Source organism: Anguilla anguilla, chromosome 6 (genome assembly GCF_013347855.1).
Source record: "Anguilla anguilla isolate fAngAng1 chromosome 6, fAngAng1.pri, whole genome shotgun sequence".
Classification (NCBI taxonomy): Eukaryota; Metazoa; Chordata; class Actinopteri; order Anguilliformes; family Anguillidae; genus Anguilla; species Anguilla anguilla.
This window is the reverse complement of record NC_049206.1, coordinates 45,669,919-45,694,389: the sequence shown is the minus strand read 5'-3', so window position 1 is coordinate 45,694,389 and position 24,471 is coordinate 45,669,919. Positions and strand designations below refer to the sequence as shown.

The window sequence follows — 24,471 nt, the reverse complement described above, 5'->3', positions numbered from 1 at the left end:
CATACCTCTCTGACAGGCAGCAATACATATCTATAAAGAATCACAGATCTGACTTTGCTTCTGTCACTAAGGGTGTTCAGTGGTGGGTCCTCTCTTCATTATTTATCTGCAACTACTGGGTCAGATCATGCGTCGTCATGGTGTTAGTTTTCACTGCTACACTAATGACACACAACTTCATATAAGTTCCAAACCCTCCTCTGCACTTCCTCCCCCATCTCTCATCAACTTGCAGGACATTAGAATTTGGATGACCTGCAATTTCCTCAAACTTAATGGTGACAAATCTGAAGTCATGCTTATAAGGTCTAAATCCACACTATCCAAAACCCCAAACTTTTCCATTACTATTGACGGATTCCCCATCTCACTTTCCACTCATGTGAAGAGCCTTGGTGTCATTCTTGACTCCGCTCTCTCATTTGAACCTCATGTAAAACACATCACCATCTCTGAAATATATCAAATCTCAGGCCTACCTTGTCCTACTCCACAACAGAAACTCTAATCCATGCCTTTGTAACATCTCGGCTGAATTATTGTAACACTATTCTCACTGGCATCCCAATCAGATCAATACGCAAACTTCAATTAGTTCAAAATGCTGCAGCACAAATACTGACCCTCACAAAAACATACTATTACATCTCTCCAATCCTGTACAAACTTCATTGGCTGCCAGTAAAATTCCGAATACAATTCGAAACCCTCCTGCCTACCTACATTGCACTTCATGGTTTAGCTCCGGCCTATCTCACTGACCTTCTCCTGGGCGACACACCCACTTGCTCGCTCCTCCTCTGCAAGACTTCTAACTGTCCCCACATCTTGCCACTCCACTCTTGGTGATCGGGCTTTCTCCTGTGCAGCACCCAAACTCTGGAACACACTCCCTCCCCACATTCGTAATACTGAGACTCTCTCCACTTGTAAGAAAGATTTAAAAACTCACCACTAGACACTATCTTTTGCCTGAACAGAACATAGCTATCCACTCCCCCATTGCACTTTTATTTATTACTATTTTGTTTTATTTTAAAAATACCATGTCCTTTAAGTGCAGTGTCTTTGTCTTTTCTAACTGTTTTTAATATCATGTACATATCTGTGGTGTCTCGTTATTCTTCTATCCATTTTGATACCATATAAGGTGACCTTGAGTGTTCAGAAAGGTGCCTGATAAATAAAATGTATTATTATTATTATTATTATTATTAATAATAAACAAGCTCCATTCCAAAGCAATGCCACCCCAGTGTCTCCTATATCATTTCATATAACTGGAACCAGTTTTTTAATCTTACCATTTTAAGAGTATGTGATCATTCAAAGTTTATGTATAGCATAATGTGAAATGTAAATCATTTATAGTGGAGATAATCTGTAATTCAGCAAAGCAAAGATTCAACTGTAATAAGGAGTGCTTAGTTTTTGCAACAGCTGGTTTAGGAACATTTTAACGCATCTCAAACACATAATGAAACTAATTATCCATCCATTATCTATACCCGCTTATGCTGGAACCTATCCCAGCGTGCATTGGGCGAGAGGCAGGATTACACCCTTGACAGGCTGCCAACCTATTGCAGGGCACACACACTATTCACTCACACGCTCATACCAATGGGCAATTTAAAGTCTCCAATTAGATTACCTGCATGTCTTTGGGCTGTGGGAGGTAACCCACGCGAACACAGCAAACTCCATACAGAAAGGCCCAAGCCGAGATTCGAACGGACGACCTTCTTACTGTGAGGCGACAGTGCTACCCACTGCACCACCGTGCCACCATGAAACTAATTTTAAAAATAATAACGGAAGACAACGAAAAAGAGCAGAGAACATCAATTTTATTTCAACTGTTACTAATAAAGCATGAAGATACAACACAGGAGAAAATAGAAAGCTAATCAGTTGCACTTCAAAATTCAGCAAGACTGATACAAGTACATAATCCGTGTTTATACATAAAAGAGCATGTCAAGGCAAATCATATTTAGATTAGATAGCTCACATTTACATTTAAAACTTTAAAATCAACATGTCGTTAATAAATAGTTTAATTTAGTTTGACAAATTTCATATGGTTAAGGCCAATTAACATGGAAAACGTTCTTTTAACCCAAGCAAAATGACAGGCGTCATAGATTTCAGCAAAGAAGAAACAGAAGAAATCATATCACATAAAGCGGTGCAGTGTTCATAAGTCTTCATTCTTTTGGGGCTTTAAATAAAATCTGATGAAAAACACATTTTCAACATACACAAATGCCAAGTTACTCACACATACAAAGCACTGTCTACAAGTCAATCATTCAAACCTAGGCCTTGCATTAAAAGTATTGACATCAAAAGTACGCCATATTACTGTACTACAAACAATATTGGCTCTTACCTCACACAAATTAAACAAGCTGTATTCCAAAGCAATGCTAGCCAATGTTTCCTAAATTGTTTCAAGTCACTTGATTGTCTGTTAAAATGGGGTCAGAAGGTACAGAAAGTAATGTTAAGGGCTGAGTGTCTGTGGTCATTGTGGTTATTTCTGTAGGGAACCCTGAAAAGTATAGGTATGGGGAATGGTGCCCCACCAAGCTGTAGCCCTCCCAATCCTGCAGCAATGTCTTATATTTTGCATTGGCATCGGTATTGATTTATTCACTTAAGCATACTTGACTCTGGGGAAAACACGATCTTCAGAGATCTGAAAAGATCTTCAGCCCATACGTTTAAAAAAATTTTTTTTAACGTAGTTCTGACTTCTATGTGCAGTTCAAGGTAAGATCACTTTCTTCACAATTCCCTTTCCCGTTGAACTTTCTTATACACAGCAAATAAAGGAATAACAACTTTGTGGAGATACTGCTGAAAACGTTTCTCCTCTGCTTCAAAAGAATCTGCCTGAATTTCCACATAAGGGGGATCCTCTTTTTTTGAGAGAACCACAGTTTTAGAAATGTCCAACAACCACATGTGAAACTGCACTTTAAAACGAAATTCCTCCTTTAACTGCCCATTCTTTTTGAATGCTGCAGAATCTAAAATTTCAATTATTTTTTTTTGGTTTTCTTCATGAAACACAATGCAGTGGTCAGCCAGCAGTAAAGGGTAACTTGGGTGTTCTCGACAGTCTACAGTTCTTATGCAATCTTTAATTTTCTTTAGTTCCTCCGTCTCCAGAACGGTTCCTGAAGTTGAGGGGATTTGTTTAATTTTTAAGTATTTGTGTAAAATGTTCCGGTTATTCCTCCACATTTCCTCAGTGGTCTTTTTAAATACTTTTTTGTTTTGTTGTTTTCTAGGATTGCCATTGTTGGTTTGGCCGCCATTTGCAGCTACAGCTACTGAGAATGCACGTTCAGGTATTACGGCAGAGGCTGCATCTGCAGTTGGAGATGATGTGGTATCTGCAGATATTTCTGTAGCAGCTGAGGTAACTTCTGAGGTCGTAGCTCCATCTTCAGCTACAGCCTCACCAGAGATTGACTGTTGACACTCTAAAGGTGGGGTCAGTGTCCTGATGCTGGTCTTGAATGCTCTTTGGGCTTCTTGTGGTGGGTCGTGGATGCTCACTGACTTTTGGGTTGAAGTATAACCAATGTCAGAAGACACAGTCAGTGATTTTTGCATTCTGATTGAATTGGTTTCCCCTTTGGAATGACAGTAAGTAGAGTTTTGGTCGCCATTGTACTTTTCTGGCTCATCCTGGATTCTTAAAGGCTCAGGTCTCCCTTTTTTCAAACCCCCTGTAAAAAACCGATTAATAGTCTTCTTGGGAAATTTTTCCTGGCCTTTGGATTTAAAAAAGTTTGACAGTTCCCCATTGATGCATATTTCCCTAAAGGCTTCATGGTTAAAAGAAACTGTATTTTTAAGTGCACAGTTCTGTAGCTCACTTTCAAGTTTTTCCATCTCTCCGTCTTCAAGTCTTTGTTCCAATGAAGTTACCAGATGTTTTATTTTAACTGGGTCCTCAACATGCTCCAGCAATTTGGAGAGAGTCCAGCCTGTAAAATCTAGAAAATAAACATTGCTATTAGAGGTAATTTTTATACGGTAGATTGAAAAGTGGATATGACAGGTCTTATTCATAAACTGTATGGATGGCATAACAGAACGATGGGACGAAATAAGAAAAATGAAACACTGAATAAATTAAATTGCAATCAAATTAAACATTGAATCAAATAAATTGCAATCAAAATTAAATATTGATGTGTTAAAACGCTATCAAATTAAATAATCCCTTGGTGACAAAATAATTTACAAATCATTTTATCATTGTATTTGACCACCGAGACATTTATTTATACACAAGCCATTAAGCACACGGCTGTTTGGTAGCTCCATTATGAGACTACAATTAAGGTTACCACATTAGTTAAAATCAGGGCAATATAGGTACAGCAGAAACTAACTAGTGTTAGCTGTAGCTGAGAATTTTATTTTAGTTTGCAGCCTGCTGGATTTTTTTTCTTGTATAAGGAAATTTTCAGTAAGGTCAATATTCGACTCTAGGTTTTGAGTAACAGAAGCGAAATGCATTTCAAGACAGCAAATCAAAATACTACTATTTCTGCCTGTAGAATGACCCCTTATAATGTGTCAATCCTTCAGTATAAGGACCGCCGTGACATTTATAAAGATACAGTGGGTCCCAAAAGCCTGAGTACACTACAAAGTCTTGGCTGTTTTCATTACTTATGAAGAAATAATTCAACTTCAGCAACACTTCTTATTCCAGAATTCATTATTTAGAACAGCTACAAATGAACATTTTATTACATTTCGTATGAAATGAAAAGCTAATAAGCTAAATGTATCCACCATAAATGAAGCGTTTCTCCATTCATTGTCACTCTGTGTATTCCATTTGATGTGTGTTTCTATAGCTCAGTATGTAACTATCTGGGCAACTAACAAATAAACACTACTGTGGTAAACCAAGTATGTAGCTTCCTTACATTTGTGCCCACATTCAGAATTTGTGTTTTGTTTTACCACAGGCTAAGGCTAGTATTCTTACATTATAAATATCTACAGACTTATATTATTTTTTTAAATAATGTATTTTTGAATAAGAAATATTAATGGAGAATCATAATTGCATTAGCCATTGATAATGGAAACAATAAGTGCTGGTAGTGTCTTCAGACTTTGGGTCAACACACACTGTTGCTGCTTAGTTAAGTCAAAACAAATTGTGGTTTTGAATGCGCACCAGCCCACTCAGCCAATGATTAGTAATCAAGTGTTCTCCTTTTTTCCACAAGGCTCCTTTTCCTTTTTTCATAAAAAATATATATGCATAATTATTATTTTTTTAAATAATCAAGAATCGGCTCTAGCAGTAGAGCTGATCCCTCATGGTTAGTTGCTCATCCCTAATGTAATCTCTCAATGTATTGTTGATCGGCTGAGTGTGATTTTGGAGCAGTGCTTAGCTATACTACAATTGCTGAACATTGAGAATACTCACTCGGAGTGGACGCAGAGTCAGTTTCATTCGTGGCGTCTTGGACTTGGGTCTGATCGGGTTCCTCAATCCTTGCCTTCTTTTCTAATGTGGGGGGGCAGGAAAACGAAGAACTCAAAGGCAGAAGATCTGTACATTTGCAACTCCAAAGAAGTTTATTTTTATGGCAAATGCCTTAAGAAAGTGTAGACTATTCAGAATACTCACCCAAAGGCTCAGAGGCAGTTACATCCCCAGTCTTTTTTTTTTTTTTTTCTGCAATCAAGACAAAATATTCCATAATTTCTGGTTAGCCTGAATGTACATACAATTAATTTTTTTTGGGTTGTGCACTTCTTATTTGTGTCAAAGGTGCAGTGTGTAGGATTTAGTGGTGGAGAGGTTGCAGATTGCAACCAACTGAATACCCCCCCACCCCCCCCCCCCCCCCCCCCCCCCCCCCAATGACGTAGGAGAGGCTACAGTGGCCTGTAAGTTCTAAAAATGATGTCATCGTTTACGACAGCATCGAGTAGCCCAGTGTCAAGTGATGAGGTTCCTTGATAGATTTATAAATTGTGTTTAGTTATTTAGTCTGTAAAACTATAGGTCATAGCTTACAAGTAAGATAGCGATTATGATTGTTAATTGTTCCGCATTGTGGTAGCGTTTATTGCTAACGTTAGCTGTTTTGCATGGTAATACAAGTTAACATTAGCGAAGTAATGCTAAAAAGATATTTTATTCTAGGTGTTTAGTCTGTTAGCGAGATAGCGTTAGCAGAATACATATTTTATTCTCCGTTTGCAGAGTCAAAGACCGGATAGACCACCCGGGAATGTTAGGGAGGTTAGAGGGAGAGGGAGAGGCAGAGGTGGTGCAGCAGTCAGGGCCAGGCAAGGGAGGAGAGCTACCAGAGCGGGGGTTTCTAGAGAAGAAGTGGAGAGAGTGGAAGCCCTCCAAAGGGACCAAAGAGAAGTAACAGAGGTTTGTATTTATAAAATTATTTTATTATATTCCTACCTGGTCTGTGCGATATGAACAATACCAATACAACACAAAGTGGTATTTACATATCAGCTCTGTGCTTTACATGTAGCAATGTTCCTGTAGTCTGTAGTTTGATGTGTTATCGCAGTGTAACGTGATTCATTGCCTGGGAAACGTCATTGACGCTACTGAATGATTACCGTGTATAAATACTATATAGGAACAGTATCATGCAGCGTTTGTCCATTCTGAGCTACTGTAGAAACATGGCGGTGCAACATGGCGGCCTCCGTGGAAGAGGACCCGCTCCCTATGTAGATATAAAGGGCTCATTCAAAGGTAACGAAAACACAACGATTCTTATTTTCATGGGATTATACACTAATTAAAACATATTTATGAATATTATACCCCATTTCTGCAAAGTCCGTTCCGCTACATGCCACTAAATTCTACACACTGCACCTTTAAAAACCTTTTAAGAAGCTCCTAGAATTACATAATCTTGGCATTAGAGTCCAAGTATTTTTCTCCGTATAATATGCAAAAAGACAAAAATTCAGACGATGACGACCAGATTTCAGTTAAACAGACCAAAAACCACTCTGCAATATTTACCAGAACAGTCACTTATTAAAATACACATTTGGCAGTCATATTTACATTACGTCTAATGATTTATGATAACATTATTTGTACTGTAGCATGATGCTTTTGGTCCCACAGTAAAAAAAAATAAAAATGTATTACCCAGATCCTTCATGAGAAATGGCTGGTGTTCTTTCATGTACTCATAACAGACACGGTATGACATATCATTAGTTTCCATAGCATCATACAGGCTTCTCGCTTTTTCTTTGGCTTGACGAATTTCTTTATAAGTTGGACTGGAAATACATTTATCCTGAAGCAAGTCATCTGCCATCGCCATGACGTCTGCATCTGTCCATGTTTTAATGAAACGACCCCTGTTTTTTTGAAAAAATACTGCAATCAAAGAAGAGTAAAAGAAATGTTAGCTTTACCTTTTTTGGATGTGTGTATAACCCATTTAATACAGGCCGAGTGCAAATGTTGTAGGCTACAAGGCTAACGTAGCTAACAAATAGAGCTCACGTCAGCAATCTAACGTGAGGAGCGCACTAGGTAATCATATTCAGCGGTATCAATTTCAGAAGTTCCCGCCAAACTTTGACTTGCTTAGTCACTTCAAAAGAACAATGACTACGGCTATATTCATTTATATTATATCAGCCGAAGGAATACCACCCCACGTCCATCACTTACTATGCAACTTAACTTTGTTTACAAGAAGAAAATGGCACTTACATTTGGCTTTGGCGGTTTTCATTGCAACTTCTGTGTCTGTCTCTGCTGTGTCCTCAATTTTGTTGTTATATTAGCCAGCTATGTTATTTAACTATAAACTGCAGCCTGATAATTGATAATGAAGTATGTAAATAAGTTAAATGTTTGTGTAAGATGCCTGACAAACTACAGCAAGTTTAACAAAACATTTAACTTAACATTGTAGCTAGCCAGAAACTGTGATCAGACTTGTCTCCCCGCCAACGAATTTTCCCTTCTGGGTCCAATGTGCAGAACATGCGCGGCAGACAGTTGAAGATATGCAGTCTGATTGGCTGATGTAAGCGAACCTGCGATACCTGCGGCTCTAGCTAGTTCCGTGAAACACGTTTGTTGTGCAGACCTAGCGAACGCGAAAGACAAACAAACGAATGGTTTGTATTTTATTTCTCATATTATCAACGGATATTGGATTTTTTTTTTTTTTTAAACGAGGAGGACAATCCGATTGTTATTTCACATTCAGGTAGATTTATGAAACGCAAGATGGCACATATGGAGTGCTGTAGGGGAGATCGGTTATTTTTTACAGTCTCTGGTTGTCACAAAGCTCATAACTTTTAATATAGGGGGCGCTGTGACAAAACTTTAACACAGAAATGCACTTCCTCTTTAACAGAAGAAGCCGCGTTTCCACCCAAATTACCCGGAACTTTCAGTCCCAGGAACTACTTTACCAGGAACTAAAAGGTTCCTTCAGCCAATGGTTGTCTGCGTTTCCACCGGGGTCTAAAGTACCGCGAAGATTAGGCAAATTAGCCCACTGACCTACGAAAAAGCGACGTTGTCGTCGGTCCATCTGTCATATGAGTTCTTCTGTAACCCCATACTACCACCGAAGTAGCCTACATTATTTTCTAATAACCGGGACAGCCCGGAGGGGTTTATTCCACTTATATACAACGGGTTACCAACAATGACTATATATGGTTACTTTTGTATTTATTGATTTTCATATATCCTCTCAAACACATTCATTATATTTTTATGCGAACATTCGCTTTCATGTCTTGACATCCGAAGCGACAGAATGCATTCACATTTATATGTATAACTGGCAACAACAGCAGAAAACATGCACACGTTGTAAACAATTTGCTGTTTGATTACTTTCTCGTCAATTCCATATAGGCTAATCGCAAAATAACAAGAATAGAACGAAAACTCGGACTTGCGTGAAAATGTAAATTAGTAGTGGTACAGCCACCGTTTGTTTTCCTTCGAAGTTACTGCTAGCCGAGCAGCGAAGTGTGCCCTCCAGTTGCGAACCATGCACCATAAATTAGTCCATAGTCTTCCTGGTCTTTTCGTGGAATTGAAAAATGGCAGTAAAATTGAGTAAAATTATGGCAGTCTGAAAAAGCTAAAGGGAAGATTACTAGAATTAACCTGTTATTTTACCCGGACAAAAAGTGCGGAAGGTGATTTCCAGTTTGCTTGTACTGTATCACCAATGTTAATTACGCAGAACTACCGCATACCTCACATCTGTATCAAACGTTTTGTCAATTACAATTGTCAATTACAACGGGCTAACAAAGAAAATCCGGAAGAAAATATTCAGCAACCGAATTAATCCGTTTGAATGTTTTAGTACGTAATATGCTGTCCCAGCATATTTTATAAAACGAATACTAAAGCAAGAAAAGAGCAGAAGAGCACACGTTATAATTCCAGGACGTTGGCAGGCTATAACCAAAAGTAGGCTACTGCGCCGCATAACATACAAGTTTGATTTGAAGTTATTATGAAAATAAATTGGTTTGCCGCTGCATATTTTCAAACATGGCGGGTAATGGCCGAAAATAAATACAACACAAATGCTGCGAGTACTCGACCAATCAGAAATGTTCAGCGCTGCAAGCTCCACCCAAAAGGTTCCTGTACTTTCGGAAAGTACTACCCCCCGAGCAGGAACCTGTTGGGGGGGAAAATAAAGCCCCAGGAACTAATTTTAGACCCTAGTTCCTGCGGTGGAAACGCACTGAGTTCCTCAAAAGGTTCCTAGTTCCGGGGTATAGTTCCTGCGGTGGAAACGCGGCTAGAGAGCAACCATTTTGTCTTTAGAGGTCAAAGTCACAAAACTTTGAGGTGAGCTCAATTATACTATTTGTTATAACCAAAATGAAATATTTGGCATCCGGTTTTTTATGTTATAAATCATTGTTACATTAGGATATCCACAAAGTTAAAATTATGATAAAGTGAAGGAACAGCTATATTTTGATGCTAAATATGAGACACTAGGCCAAGCTATTGGCTAATGAGAAGCTAATTCATCAAAAAAGTATGATTGGGGCAGGTTGTCACGTTTATAGGGGGGTCGATCGTCACATGTGACAACCAACCCCATTATAATGAAGTTATGGCACAGATGCTATACAGTCATTATTTGCTTTTTTGTAGAGAGAGAGAGATGCTACGAACATTTGAGAGAAAGACAGATCAGTGCAACACACCGCCAGATGTCATGCTCAGGGCAGTACGTCAGGTGAAGCTTCAAAATAAAAGCATAAGAAGTACAGCAAAAGACTTTGGCATTAACTACTGCACATTAACCAGATATTGTCAAAAGCTCCGTGCAGAGGCCATCAAACAGGCAGTGGTATCACCAATACAAGTTGGCTATGTGCCTAACAGGAAAGTATTTAGCAGTGAGCTACAGCAGCAGCTAGTAGAATACATTAAGGCTTCTGACATTTACTTTGGTCTCTCACCAAAAGAGGTGTGCAAACTGGCATACCAGGTTGCTGTCGCTCACAATCTTCGCATTCCACAATCATGGACTGAACTGGAGCAAGCTGGGCCTGACTGTTTTTCATTGTTTTTGAAAAGGCATCCAAGCCTCTCCATCCGGAGACCACAAGCTACAAGTTTTGCACGGGCTAGTAGCTTCAATCGTGAAAATGTTGGAGCTTTTTTCAACAACTTAGAAGAAGTCTTAAGGAGGCACAAATTGGGTCCAGGTGATATATGGAATATGGATGAAACTGGAGTGACTACCGTGCATAAGCCTGACAAGGTAGTGGCACAGAGAGATTACAAGCAGGTAGGCTCTATAACATCCGCAGAAAGGGGCACATTGGTGACGCTTGCGTGTGCAGTGTCTGCGACAGGCAACAGCATTCCCCCCTACTTTTCTATTCCCTCGTGACCACTTCCATGATCATTTCCTTGCAAACGGACCCATTGGATGCAAAGGGGGAGCAAACCCATCCGGCTGGAAGAAAGAGAGCCATTTTGTGGACTTTCTTAAACACTTTGTCAACCACACCAAGCCCACGAATGAGAAATCATGCTTGCTGCTTCTTGACAATCATGACTCTATCTGTCCATAGATGGTCCCAACTACGCCAAGGATAATGGTGTGGTGATGCTGTCATTCCCTCCCTGTTGTTCGCATCAGCCTCTCGACTGGTCAGTTTACGGGCCATTCAAAAAACACAGAAACACTGCCTGCGATGCCTGGATGCTGAGTAACCCTGGGAAGATGATGTGTATTTACAAAATTCCAGGGGTTGTTGCAACAGCGGATCCAGTATCAGCAACACCCCTCAACATCCAGGTAGGTTTTAGAGTCAGTGGCATTCATCCTTTTAACAGGGATATTTTTTGGAGTCAGAATTTGCTCCAGCCAATGTAACTGACCGTCCCATGCCAGGTCCAAGCCCTCCTCTCACAGACGACTGTGCTGTGCCAGGTCCAAGTTGCCCTCCTCTCACTGACTGCTGTGCCAGGTCCAAGTTGCCCTACTCTCACTGACGACTGTGCTGTGCCGGGTCCAATTTGGCTTCAGTGCTTTGTGTGTAAAGGGTGGGCTCATCAGGCGTGTACCCCAGGGGTCCCAACCTACATTTGTCAAAATTGCGACTCCTGCGACTCTGATACTGGTTAGGCTTCTCTATTTGTTTTTTGGGGTTTTTTTTTTTTTTTTTACACAAGGACCCCAGTTTTACCAGCATAGCATATATTTTCAAAACCAATTCCTCTAACATATTTCTTTTTTAAAAGAGGAGGATAATTCATAATTTAAATGTACTATTTTCTTTATAACACAAATTAAAAACATTTAAAAATAAATATTTTATTGAAAATGACTTTTGACCTATTGTCAATTTTAATGACTCTGCTCTCTCATTTGAACCTCATGTAAAACACATCACCAGATCTGCTTTTTTCCATCTCTGAAATATATCAAATCTCAGGCCCACCCTGTCCTACCCCACAACAGAAACTCTAATCCATGCCTTTATAACATCTTAGCTGGATTATTGTAACACTATTCTCACTGGCATCCCAATCAGATCAATACGCAAACTTCAATTAGTTCAAAATGCTGCAGCACAAATCTAAGGAGTGCTTAGTTTTTGCAACAGCTAGTTTAGGAACATTTTAACACATCTCAAACACATAATGAAACGAATTATCCATCCATTATCTATACCCGCTTATGCTGGAACCTATCCCAGCGTGCATTGGGCGAGAGGCAGGATTACACCCTGCACAGGCTGCCAACCTATTGCAGGGCACACACACTATTCACTCACACGCTCATACCAATGGGCAATTTAAAGTCTCCAATTAGATTACCTGCATGTCTTTGGACTGTGGGAGGTAACCCACGCGAACACAGCAAACTCCATACAGAAAGGCCCAAGCCGAGATTCGAACGGACGACCTTCTTACTGTGAGGCGACAGTGCTACCCACTGCACCGCCGTGCCACCATGAAACCAATTTTTAAAATAATAACGGAAGACAACGAAAAAGAGCAGAGAACATCATTTTTATTTCAACTGTTACTAATAAAGCATGAAGATACAACACAGCAGAAAATAGAAAGCTAATCAGTTGCACTTCAAAATTAAGCAAGACTGATACAAGTACATAATCCGTGTTTATACATAAAAGAGCATATGTCAAGGCAAATAATATTTAGATTAGATAGCTCACATTTACAATAAAAACTTTAAAATCAACATGTATTTAAGAAATAGTTTAATTTAGTTTGACAAATATCATATGGTTAAGGCCAATTAACATGGAAAACGTTCTTTTAACCCAAGCAAAATGACAGGCGTCTTAGATTTGAGCAATGAAGAAACAAGAAATCATGTCACAAAGCAGTGCAGTGTCTCTTATGTCTTCATTCTTTTGGGGCTGTAAATAAAATCAGATTAAAAAAACATTTTCAACATACACAAAAGTTACTCACACATACAAAGCACTGTCTACAAGTCAATCATTCAAACCTACGCCTTGCATTAAAAGTATTGACATCAAAATTACGCCAAGTTACTGTACTACAAACAATATTGGCTCTTACCTCACACAAATTAAACAAGCTGTATTCCAAAGCAATGCTAGCCAATGTTTCCTAAATTGTTTCAAGTCACTTGATTGTCTGTTGAAATGGAGTCAGAAGGTACAGAAATTAATGTTTTTAAGGGCTGAGTGTCTGTGGTCATTGTGGTTATTTCTGTAGGGAACCATGAAAAGTATAGGTATGGGGAATGCCACCCCACCAAGCTGTAGCCCCCCCAATCCTGCAGCAATGTCTTATATTTTGCATTGGCATTGGTATTGGTTTATTCACTTAAGCATACTTGACTCTGGGGAAAACACAAGATCTTTCCAGAACACGTCTCCTGTCTGTTCTGGCCCCACGATGGTGGAATGACCTCCCTGTGGAGGTCAGAACAGCTGAGACACTGACCCATTTCAAACGACGACTGAAGACTCACCTCTTCAGGCTGCACCTCTCCCCCTCCCTCCCTTCCCCCCTGTAAATGACTAAACTTAGGGTTGTAACTAGGCAGCTGTTTCGTAGGTGACTAGGTGCATTAACTGTCTTAACGACTACTTGTATTTTTTCCATAGATTGCGTGGTTGCCGTTCTCGCTGTTAGTGTTAATCAGTTTAACCATCAGGGTCCAAGTTGAACTATGCGGTTGTTCCCTGCACTTGGACCGGTACTTCTCTCTAGGGGTTTCGTCATACTTGTTCCTGGTTATGGTTATACACTTTGTTGTACGTCGCTCTGGATAAGAGCGTCTGCCAAATGCCTGTAATGTAATGTAATGTAATGTAATCTTCACACCATACATTTAAAAAAAAAAAAAATTTCTGACTTCTAGATGTAGTTCAAGATCACTTTCTTCACAATTCCCTTTCCCGTTGAACTTTCTTATACACAGCAAATAAAGGAATAACAACTTTGTGGAGATACTGCTGAAAACGTCTCTTCTTTTCTTTGAAAGAATTCGCCTGAATCTCCCGAGAATCCTCTTCTTTTGAGAGAACCACAGTTTTAGCAATGTCCAACAACCACATGTGAAACTGCACTTTAAAACGGAATTCCTCCTTTAACTCGCTATCCTTTCTGAATGCTGCAGAATCTAAAATTTCAATTAGTTGTTTTTGGTTTGCTTCGTGAAACACAATGCAGTGGTCAGCCAGCAGTAAAGGGCAACTCGGGTGTTCTCGACAGTCTACAATTCTAATTTTCTCTAGTTCCTCCATCTTCCGAACGGTTCCTGAAGTCGGGGGGATTTTTTCAAAAAATTTGAGTAAAATGTCTTTCCGGTTTTTCCTCAGCATTTCCTCAGTGGTCTTTTTATATACTTTTCTGTTTTGTTGTTTTCTAGAATTGCCATTTTTGGTTAGGTCGCCATTTGCAGCTACAGCTACTGAGGAGGCTGTATCTGTATCTGCAGTTGGAGATGATGCAGTATCTGCAGATTTTGCTGTAGCAGGTGAGGCTATAGCTGCCAATTTAGCTGTAGCAGCTGAGGCTATAGCTGCAGGTGTAGCAGCTGAGGTAGCTTCTGAGGTCGTAGCTCCATCTTCAGCTACAGCCTCACCAGAGATTGACTGTTGACACTCTGAAGGTGTGGTCATGCTGGTCTTGAATTCTCTTTGGGCTTCTTGTGGTGGGTCGAGGATGCTCAGTGAAGACTTTTGGGTATCATAACCTTTGTCAGAAGACACACTCAGCGATTTTTGCATTCTGATTGAATTGGTTTCCATTTTGGAATGACAGAGAGTAGATTGAGGTATAGGAACAGATAATTCTGTGTCCATCCCTGTCATGTTCTGGACTCCAGGGCTATTTTGGTCAAAACTCTCTTCCTGCATTCTAGAAGGCTCTGCAGATTGCCAGTTCTGCATTGTTCCAGAGTCGCCGTTGTCCTTTTCTGGCTCATCCTGGGTTCTTAAAGGCTTAGGTCTCCCTTTGGAACCCCCTGTAAAAAACTGTTCAATAGCCAGTTTGGGAAATTTTGCCTGGCTTTTGGATGCCAAAAATGTTGTCAGTTCCTTGTTGATACATATATCCCTAAAGGCTTTATGGTTTAAAGAAACTGCATTTTTAAGTGCACGGTTCTGTAGCTTGCATTCAAGTTGTTCCATCTCTCCGTCTTCAAGTCTTTGTTCCAATGAAGTTACCAGATGTTTCATGTTAACTGGATCCTCAACATGCTCCAGCAATTTGGAGAGGGTCCAGCCTGTAAAATCTAGAAAATAAACGTTGTTATTAGAGGTCATTTTTATGCGGTAGATTGAAAAGTGGATATGACAGGTATTATTCATAAACTGTATGGATGGCATAACAGTACGAGGGGAGGAAGTAAGAAAAATTAAACACTGAATAAATGAAACTGCAATCAAATTAAACGTTGAATCAAATAAATTGCAATCAAAATTCAATACTGATGTGTTAAAAAGCTATCAAATTAAATAATCCCTTGGTGAAAAAATCATTTACAAATCATTTTATCATTGTATTTGACCACCGTGACATTTATTTATACACAAGCCATTTAAGCATGCGGCTGTTTGGTAGCTCCATTATGAGACTACAATTAACAGAGGTTACCACATTAGTTAAAATCAGGGCGATATAGGTACAGCAGAAACTAACTAGTGTTAGCTGTAGCTGTGAATTTTATTTTAGTTTGCAGTCCGCTGGATTTTTTTTCTTGTATAAGGAAATTTTTGGCCCTTTAACAATCGCTAGACAGAGCGCTGGAACAGGGGAAATCACCCAGCAGGGTAGCCAATATTCACTTAAAAGAATGACAGTCGACACCGTGCCCACTAGTGCCACTCGGGCGTCCACTATATACGCAATTTCTTTAAAAAAGCAGCGAACCTTCAATTACATTTTTTAGTTTTTGTGTTTTTATAGGGCAATTTATTTTTGAGGCATCTGCCAAATTTAATCTTATATTTTATAGACCATTATGCAATGTAATTCAATCATTCAATTCAAACATAAAACAATGCAAATATCTTTTTATAATGGAATGCATGGGAAATGGCTTGGGATTTGGCAATTCTATGCAAATGCCTGAATTATGTGATAATCTATTACGCAATTAATATGTGCAGATTGAACCGATAAAGAAAATTCTGTAGAACCTTTCATATTGTTCCAACGTGCAAGTAACACCAGTGACAAAAATGATGGTGTAAGCATTATTTGAGTAAATGTATAAAAAATAATTTAAATGCATTTTACATTTACAATACATTTGTGGTATTTGTATGGATTCAGTAAGGTCAATATTCGACTCTAGGTTTTGAGTAACAGAAGTGGAATGCATTTCAAGACAGCAAATCAAAATACTATTTCTGCCTGTAGAATGACCCCTTATAATGTGTCAATCCTTCAGTATAAGGACCGCCGTGACATTTATAAAGATACAGTGGGTCCCAAAAGCCTGAGTACACTACAAAGTCCTGGCTGTTTTCATTACTTATGAAGAAATAATTCAACTTCAGCAACACTTCTTATTCCAGAATACATTATTTAGAACAGCTACAAATTAACATTTTATTACATTTAGTATGAAATGAAAAGCTAATAAGCTAAGTGTATCCACCATAAATGAAGCGTTTCTCCATTCATTGTCACTCTGTTTATTCCATTTGATGTGTGTTTCTATAGCTCAGTATGTAACTATCTGGGCAATTAACAAATAAACACTACTGTGGTAAACCAAATATGTAGCTTCCTTACATTTGTGCCCACATTCAGAATTTGTGTTTTGTTTACCACAGTCTAAGGCTAGTATTCTTACATTATAAATATCTACAGACTTATATATTTTTTTTTTAAATAATGTACTTTTGAATAAGAAATATTAATGGAGAATCATAGTTGCATTAGCCATTGATAATGGAAACAATAATTGCTGGTAGTGTCTTCAGACTTTGGGTCAACACACACTGTTGCTGCTTAGTTAAGTCAAAAAAATGCGCACCAGCTCACTCAGCCAATGATTAGTAATCAAGTGTTCTCCTTTTTTTCCACAAGGCTCCTTTTCCTTTTTTCATAAAAAATATATATGCATAATTATTATTTTTTTAAATAATCAAGAATCGGCTCTAGCAGTAGAGCTGATCCCTCATGGTTAGTTGCTCATCCCTAATGTAATCCCTCAATGTATTGTCGATCGGCTGAGTGGATTGCAAAATGTAACCAAATGTGATTTTGGACTAATACTTAGCTATACTACAATTGCTGAACATTCAGAATACTCACTCGGAGTGGACCCAGAGTCAGTTTCATTCGTGGCGTCTTGGACTTGGGTCTGATCAGGTTCCTCAATCCTTGCCTTCTTTCCTAATGTGGGGAGGCAGGAAAACGAAGAACTCAAAGGCAGAAGATCTGTACATTTGCAACTCCAAAGAAGTTTATTTTTATGGCAAATGCCTTAAGTGTAGACTATTTAGAATACTCACTCAAAGGCTCAGAGGCAGTTTCATCCCCAGTCTTTCTTTCTGCATCAAAGACAAAATATTTCATAATTTCTGGTTAGCCTGAATGTACATACAATTTATTTTTTTTGGGTTGTGCACTTCTTATTTGTGTTAACCCTTTGATGCACAAGCTATGCAAACCCCTTCTAATGCACAACATGGGTCAAAAATGACCCGTATTCATTTCCTATGTTATTTCATGCATGACTGAGTGTTTCTTTGCTATATCTTTTGAAATCAATTTATTTAATCATTTAATATTCCAAGTATTCATTAAATATCTTGTTTTTGATTACTACAAATCATTATTTTCATTTTTCCTTTCTTACTTTATGAACAAAAATAGTTTTTGTATTACTACATCAAGTTTACACACATGGACCAAAAATTACCCATGTATATATGTGTGATTTTAAAAATATAAAGACATACTATAATAATAATTTTGTTAAAATAATTATTTTAGCAGTGATTTAGACCAAACAATAATACATTTAATATTTCAAATATGTTTATTTGTCACTTTGTCACACATAACATACAAATAACACTGATATTGACCTGTAGTGTATCTGTTCTGGTACTGTGGTGAATGTGACGAATAAAAGAAAATAAAACTGATTAAATAAAATCACGTGGGTACAGCGCAAATTGCCATCTCAGTGCTTACATGCCTCACAAATGTCACAAATGACAACTACATGTTTGTGCTCCTTGCACACAGGCCTGGTGCACTGGGAACACCAGCTGCTGACTTTTCTGTCTGTGGCAGCTAGGCAGATCTTGCACCTCTTCTTCTTCACTTGGTCTTCCTGTCTGATGTCCTCCTGTGGCTGGGTGGTGGCTGCATTTTGTTTTTTTATCCCACATCTTCCCATTGCCTCTGTAATATGCTTTTGGAGGTGGGGCGTGCCCTCCATGCGCCTCTTCATATGTGGCATGACAAGCTCTTTGCCCAGCTCCTTGATGAATAGCCGCCGTGCATTGGTCACACCACCCATGTAATCAGGGTGTTGTGCAGTGAAGTTGGTGTAGGCATTGAGGGTGGCAACATCCAGCACATTGTGCCAGAGCACCATGGGCCACCTCCGTGTTCTGGCTTACATGAGTAGGTGCGAACCATCTGATCCATTGTGCCCACTCCTCCTTTTGTTTTGTTATAGTACTGGATCACTTCTGGTTTCTTCTTCACACTGTTGTCATCCACTGCTTTGTCATTAAGCATGGTGCTCAGGAGGACAACAGCCTTTCCCTTCTTCGGCACATAGCTCACCATGGTCATGTTGCCACTGAATCCAAATTCTGAGCTATGTCACTGATGGACATATGCCAGGCATCTTTCGGTGAAACAGCTGTTGAACCGGGTGCAGATCCTGGGCAGCTCCTCAGGATGTTATGGCTTCTTGTTCTGCCCTGAGTGGGGGGATGCTCATTCCACTAAGACCCCTTTTTTACTCAATCTATTAGACTGGGTCTGAGTTTCCTCTTCAGAGGACTCATCAGACGAGTCTTCTATGTCATCAAAGGAGTCTTCTTCATTTAGGAGAGCTGGATTCCAAGACACACCCATAACTCAAGCTTGACCCCGTGGCACAAAGTCTAGGTCATCGTCAGAGATTTCAGACTCAGAATCTGGACCGAGAATTGCCTCCTCATCTTCCTCATCCTGTTCTTCATGCAGAGTCTCTATGACCATTTTAGCAGTAAATCTGGTAAATCTGGAATGACTGGGACCAGCCATACTAACACTCTGAATAAAGAAAATCAAAAGCACAAGAATGTTTTCAAATGCACATCAATATACTGTTATATTTCGAGTTTTATTTTGTTGACCTAGCTAACGTTAGCTAGCTAGAATAGAATATTTCAACAGCTAGCTAGCTAATAGTATTGGACATATTTATCTTTCTCACTAGTAATGGATGTCAAGGTCAAGGTAACCTTAACCTAATGTTTAAATATTATGCACAGTTATCTTTCATAAGATATCAAATATTTTCTTAAAATAGGTAAAACAATTGTAAAATAAGACTTACATGTATCAGATGTGCAAAAGCAGCTGTGTTGAATTGTGAAGGTGTGGCAGGTGAATAGTTGCCCGCAGTAAATATGTTCCTAATTGCAAACATTTACAAATATCAAAAGTTTATATCAAATTCCATAGTGAATACATGTGGGTCATTTTTGACCCATGTGTGTAAATTTGATGTAGAAATACAAAAACTATGTTTGTTCATAAAGTAAGAAAGGAAAAATAAAAATAATGATTTGTGGTAATCAAAAACAAGATATTTAATGAATACTTGGAATATTAAATAATGAAATACATTTATTTCAAAGATATAGCAAAGAAACACTCAGTCATGCATGAAATAACATAGGAAATGAATACGGGTCATTTTTGACCCATGTTGTGCATTAGAAGGGTAGTGATACAAAAATTATTTTTATTAAAAAAGTAAGAAAGGAAAAATTAAAATAAGGATTTGTGATGATCAAAAACAAGTTAATTGAGGAATACCTGGAATACTGAATGATGAAATTATTTTTTTGCAAAGATATAGAAAATAAAAAGTCAGCTGGGTCACTTTTGACCCATGTTGTGCATCAAAGGGTTAAAGGTGCAGTGTGTAGGATTTAGTGACATCTAGCGGTGAGGTTGCAGATTGCAACCAACTGAAGAGAGTCAAAGACCGGATAGACCACCCGGGAACGTTAGGGAAGTTAGAGAGAGAGGGAGAGGCAGAGGGCGGAGAGGCAGAGGTGGTGCAGCAGTCAGGGCCAGGCGAGGGAGGAGAGCTACCACAGCGAGAGTTTCGAGAGAAGAAGAGGAGAGAGTGGAAGCCCTCCAAAGGGACCAAAGAGAAGTAACAGGTTTGTATTTATAAAATTATTTTATTATATTCCTACCTGGTCTGTGCGATATGAACAATACCAATACAACACAAAGTGGTATTTACATAGCAGCTCTGTGCTTTACATGTAGCAATGTTCCTGTAGTTTGTAGTTTGATGTGTTATCGCAGTGTAACGTGATTCATTGCCTGGGAAATGTCAGCGACGCTACTGAATGATTTACAGTGTATAAATACTATATAGGTGTGTATGTTTTGTCCGTTCTGAGCTACTGTAGAAACATGGCGGTGCAACATGGCGGCCTCCGTGGAAGAGGACCTGCTCCCTATGTAGATATAAAGGGCTCATTCAAAGGTAACAAAAAGACAACAATTCTTATTTTCATGGGATTATACACTAATTAAAACATATTTATGAATATTATATTCCATTTCTGCAAAGTCCGTTTCGCTAGATGCCACTAAATTCTACACACTGCACCTTTAAAAACCTTTTAAGAAGCTCCTAGAATTACATAATCTTGGCATTAGAGTTCAAGTACTTTTCTCTGCATAATATGCAAAAAGACAAAAATTCAGATGATGACGACCAGATTTCAGTTAAACAGACCAAAAACCACTCTGCAATATTTACCAGAACAGTCACTTATTAAAATACACATTTGGCAGTCATATTTACATTACGTCTAATGATTTATAACATTATTTGTACCGTAGCATGATGCCTTTGGTCCCACAGTAAAAAAATAAAATTGTATTACCCAGATTCTGAATGATGCATGGCTGGCATTTTTCCAGGTACTCATAACAGACAAGGTATGACTGCAGATCCCCAGGTTTCATAGCACGGTGCAGCGATCTCATTCTGTCTTGTTCAAGGTGCTCTTTATGAATTGTTTCATAAGTTGCATCGCTAATACATTTATTCTGAAGCAAGAGATCTGCCATCTTCATGATGTCTGCTTTTGACAATGTATCAATGAGATGACTCAGGTTATCTTCAAAAAATACTGCAATCAAAGAAGAGTAAAAGAAATGTTAGCTTTATCTGCATGGTAGAAACAAGAGTAATACAACCAATATGTTTACATGCATAGCCTAAATACACCAAATATCTTTCTGATCCAGGGTTATGGTATTGCCACAAACCATTAAAGCAGACTTACTTCTGTGGGCATTCTTTAGGAATTACATTTACATTTCAGGTGTTCAGCAGACATACTTAACCAAAGTGACTTACAGCTTACATACCAATACAATCCATTTAAACAGCTGGATAGTTTGTTTTTTCTGAAATACAACAATTTCAGGTAGCACCTTGCTCAAACATAAGAGCCAACATAGTGTCCTTCTGAAATAAAAACGTCATGAAATGAATGAGACAAAATTAATAAATTAATTTTATTGCTTATTTATTCGTTTCATTGTTAAGCATTTCATTATCAATGCATTTAATTGCGTCAGCTTTGGTCTTCCGTAATACTAGGCTACAAAACATGAAGACGAAGCAGTTTTTTGGATGTGTGTATAACTCATTTAATACAGGCCGACTACAAATGTAAAAGGCTAACGTAGCTAACAAATAGAGCTCACGTCAGCAATCTAACTTGAGGAGCGCACTATGTGACCATATTCAGCGGTATCAATTTCAAGATTTGGCTTGCTTAGTTACCTCAAAAGAACAATGACTATCGCTATATTCATTTTTGTCTTGAAAGCTTGTGGTCCGTGTCCAACTTATAAACTTGAATTCATGCTGAAATTAAAATAAAACCAAAAATTCCACAGATCTGCTGTACACGTAGAATAATTTATCATTTCCACCAATGCCAGTGAATCGGAAATAAATAAATCAGCCGAATACCACCCCACGTCCATCACTTAGGCTACTATGCAACTTAACTTTGTTTACCAGAAGAAAATGGTACTTACTTTTGGCTTTGGCGTCTTTCGATTTTTTCATTGCAGCTGCTGTCTTTTTCATTTTGTTGTTATATTAGCCAGCTATGTTATTTAACTAAAAACTGCAGCCTGATAATTGATAATGAAGTATGTAAATACGTGAAATGTTTGTGTAAGATGCCTGATAAACACTACAGCAAGTTTAACAAAACATTTAACTTAACATTAGCTAGCCAGAAACGTGGATCAGACTTATCTCCCCGCCAAGGGAATTTTATTTCTGGGTCCAAAGTGCAGGGCATGCAGACGGACAGTTGAAGATATGCAGTCTGATTGGCTGATGTAAACGAACCTGCGAAACCTGCGGCTCTGACCCACCATACGTAGCTAGTTCCGTTTTTTTGCAGACCTAGCAAACGCGAAAGACAAACAATCAAACGAATGGTTTGTATTTTATTTCTCATATTATCAATGGATATTGGAAACAAAGTTTAATTTAAACGAGGAGGACAATCAGATTTATATTTCTCTTTCAGGTAAATTTATGAAACGCAAGATGGCACATATGAAGTGTCGTAATCTGGAATTGCGGAGAATGCCTTTCTCTCAAACATGGAGGGCACTATGTATGTAGCCTATATATGTGAGTATACACTCACCGGCCACTTCATTAGGTGACAAGAGTGGCACCCGGTGTGGTATTCTGCTTCAGGGTTCGACGTGTTATGCTCTTCTGCATACCTCGGTTGTAACGAGTGGTTATTTGAGTTACTGTAATCAAGTACTGTAATTGTAATCAAGAAAGCTCATTCAATGTCCGTGATACTCATGCATTAGTGCGATATGTAAGGAAAAACAGAAGAGCAACAGAAAAAAAAAAAAAACAGAAGAGCAACTCTTCTTCAGGTGACTAACAATGTCAATTCAGGACGTAATCAGACTGTGTCAGCAAGAACAGTCCGTCAACAACTACATAGAGAGGGATATTATAGGAGGTGGGATGGTTGTAGTGTATAAACCCCTCATTACAAAGATGAATGCATATTTGAGAGTTCAGTGGGGCAAAAACAATAGGCACTGCACTGGTCTACAGAGAAAAAAGTGATATGGTCAGATGAGTCATCCTTCACCATATTCTCAACAAGTGAATATATGTACATGTGTGAATTACACCAAGAGAACGGTACAGGCCTGAATGCTTGACCCCTACAGTGAAGGGATCTGGTGGCATCGTTATGCTCGGTTTGGGATCAATTGAAAAGCCAACTGCGAGCAAGGCCTAATCACCCAGTTAGTGCCCGACTTAATTTATGCTCTTCTGGCAGAATGGAAGCAAATCCCTGAAGCAATGCTCCAACATCTACTACAGGGGTGGGCAAATGCAGTGTCTGCAGGTTTTTGTTCCCACCAATTACTCTGGCTAAACGAGCTAATTGGCTGTATGCACCAACACTGGTTCCCTCGTAGATTATATCACAGTAAAATGTCTTGTACACAGACACAGCAGCAGTCTTCAGCTGTCATTCATGCACCTATCTAGAAATGTAGCTAAAATGTGAGATGCGTAAATGTTAGGGGTAATTAAGTAATTAAGGCCGGTAGTTGGCATGGAAACCAGAAACAGATATAGTCTTCATTGCCTTGGGATGATATGGGATGATATCCAAAGTAGGCAAGACCTTCAGTAGCAGGTAATGCACTGCAATGAGCAAAGTTCGGCACAGACATAAAATGATTCTACTGTATATAATTAGACTTCAGAGGAGAGCTTTATTATATATTTACACACCCTTTAACCAATAAGACGACAGAGTATTGAGTCACCAATTCTACATCTTGAGTTTCCGGTATGATTTGTGACTAGACACAGAATACACGGCACACACGGCATCCTCTAATCCAGTTTATTCTTCAGCGAAAAGGGAAAAATAATAAAAAGAAAAAGGAATAATTACAGAATTATTTAATTTTAACAATGTTAAACTAAAAATGCAGCTCTATTCTAATGTGTAAGTAAATCTGAAACACAATTGGGTTAAATAAGAGTTTCTTTAAGATACAGGATATTCATTTTGCTTCCATTTTTTTAATCACAACTCAAAGAGCTCTCAAAATATCAAAATAAGAGCACCCACATC

General features: G+C 38.7%; 1 protein-coding gene across 5 annotated transcripts; it reads right to left on the bottom strand.

The window, feature by feature from the left end:
* Positions 1-2,738: 2,738 nt before the first annotated feature.
* Positions 2,739-22,589, bottom strand: LOC118229036. Of its 5 annotated transcripts, none has more exons than XM_035420682.1 (6): positions 22,372-22,589; positions 21,193-21,443; positions 17,560-17,598; positions 17,360-17,440; positions 14,131-15,326; positions 2,739-2,958 (listed from the first exon to the last, which is right to left on the bottom strand). In XM_035420682.1, exons 1-6 carry the CDS (start codon positions 22,413-22,415, stop codon positions 2,794-2,796), a joined length of 1,776 nt encoding a protein of 591 aa, XP_035276573.1. In that variant the 5' UTR covers positions 22,416-22,589; the 3' UTR covers positions 2,739-2,793. The 5 variants fall into 5 exon arrangements, with proteins under 5 accessions (XP_035276573.1, XP_035276575.1, XP_035276578.1 ...); XM_035420684.1 differs by lacking the exon at positions 22,372-22,589 and adding an exon at positions 22,104-22,169 and having other exon boundaries at positions 21,193-21,441; XM_035420687.1 differs by lacking the exons at positions 21,193-21,443; positions 22,372-22,589 and adding an exon at positions 20,197-20,801 and having other exon boundaries at positions 17,560-17,692.
* Positions 22,590-24,471: the final 1,882 nt, after the last annotated feature.

Coding starts and splice junctions, on each gene's coding strand:
- LOC118229036 (XM_035420682.1), bottom strand. CDS start 22,415: ATGAAAAAGACAGCAGCTGCAATGAAAAAATCGAAAGACGCCAA. Junction 21,444..22,371: donor AAAAAATCGAAAGACGCCAA/AGCCAAAAGTAA, acceptor TTCTTTGATTGC/AGTATTTTTTGAAGATAACC. Junction 17,599..21,192: donor ATGCATCATTCAGAATCTGG/GTAATACAATTT, acceptor TCTTTGATGCAG/AAAGAAAGACTGGGGATGAA.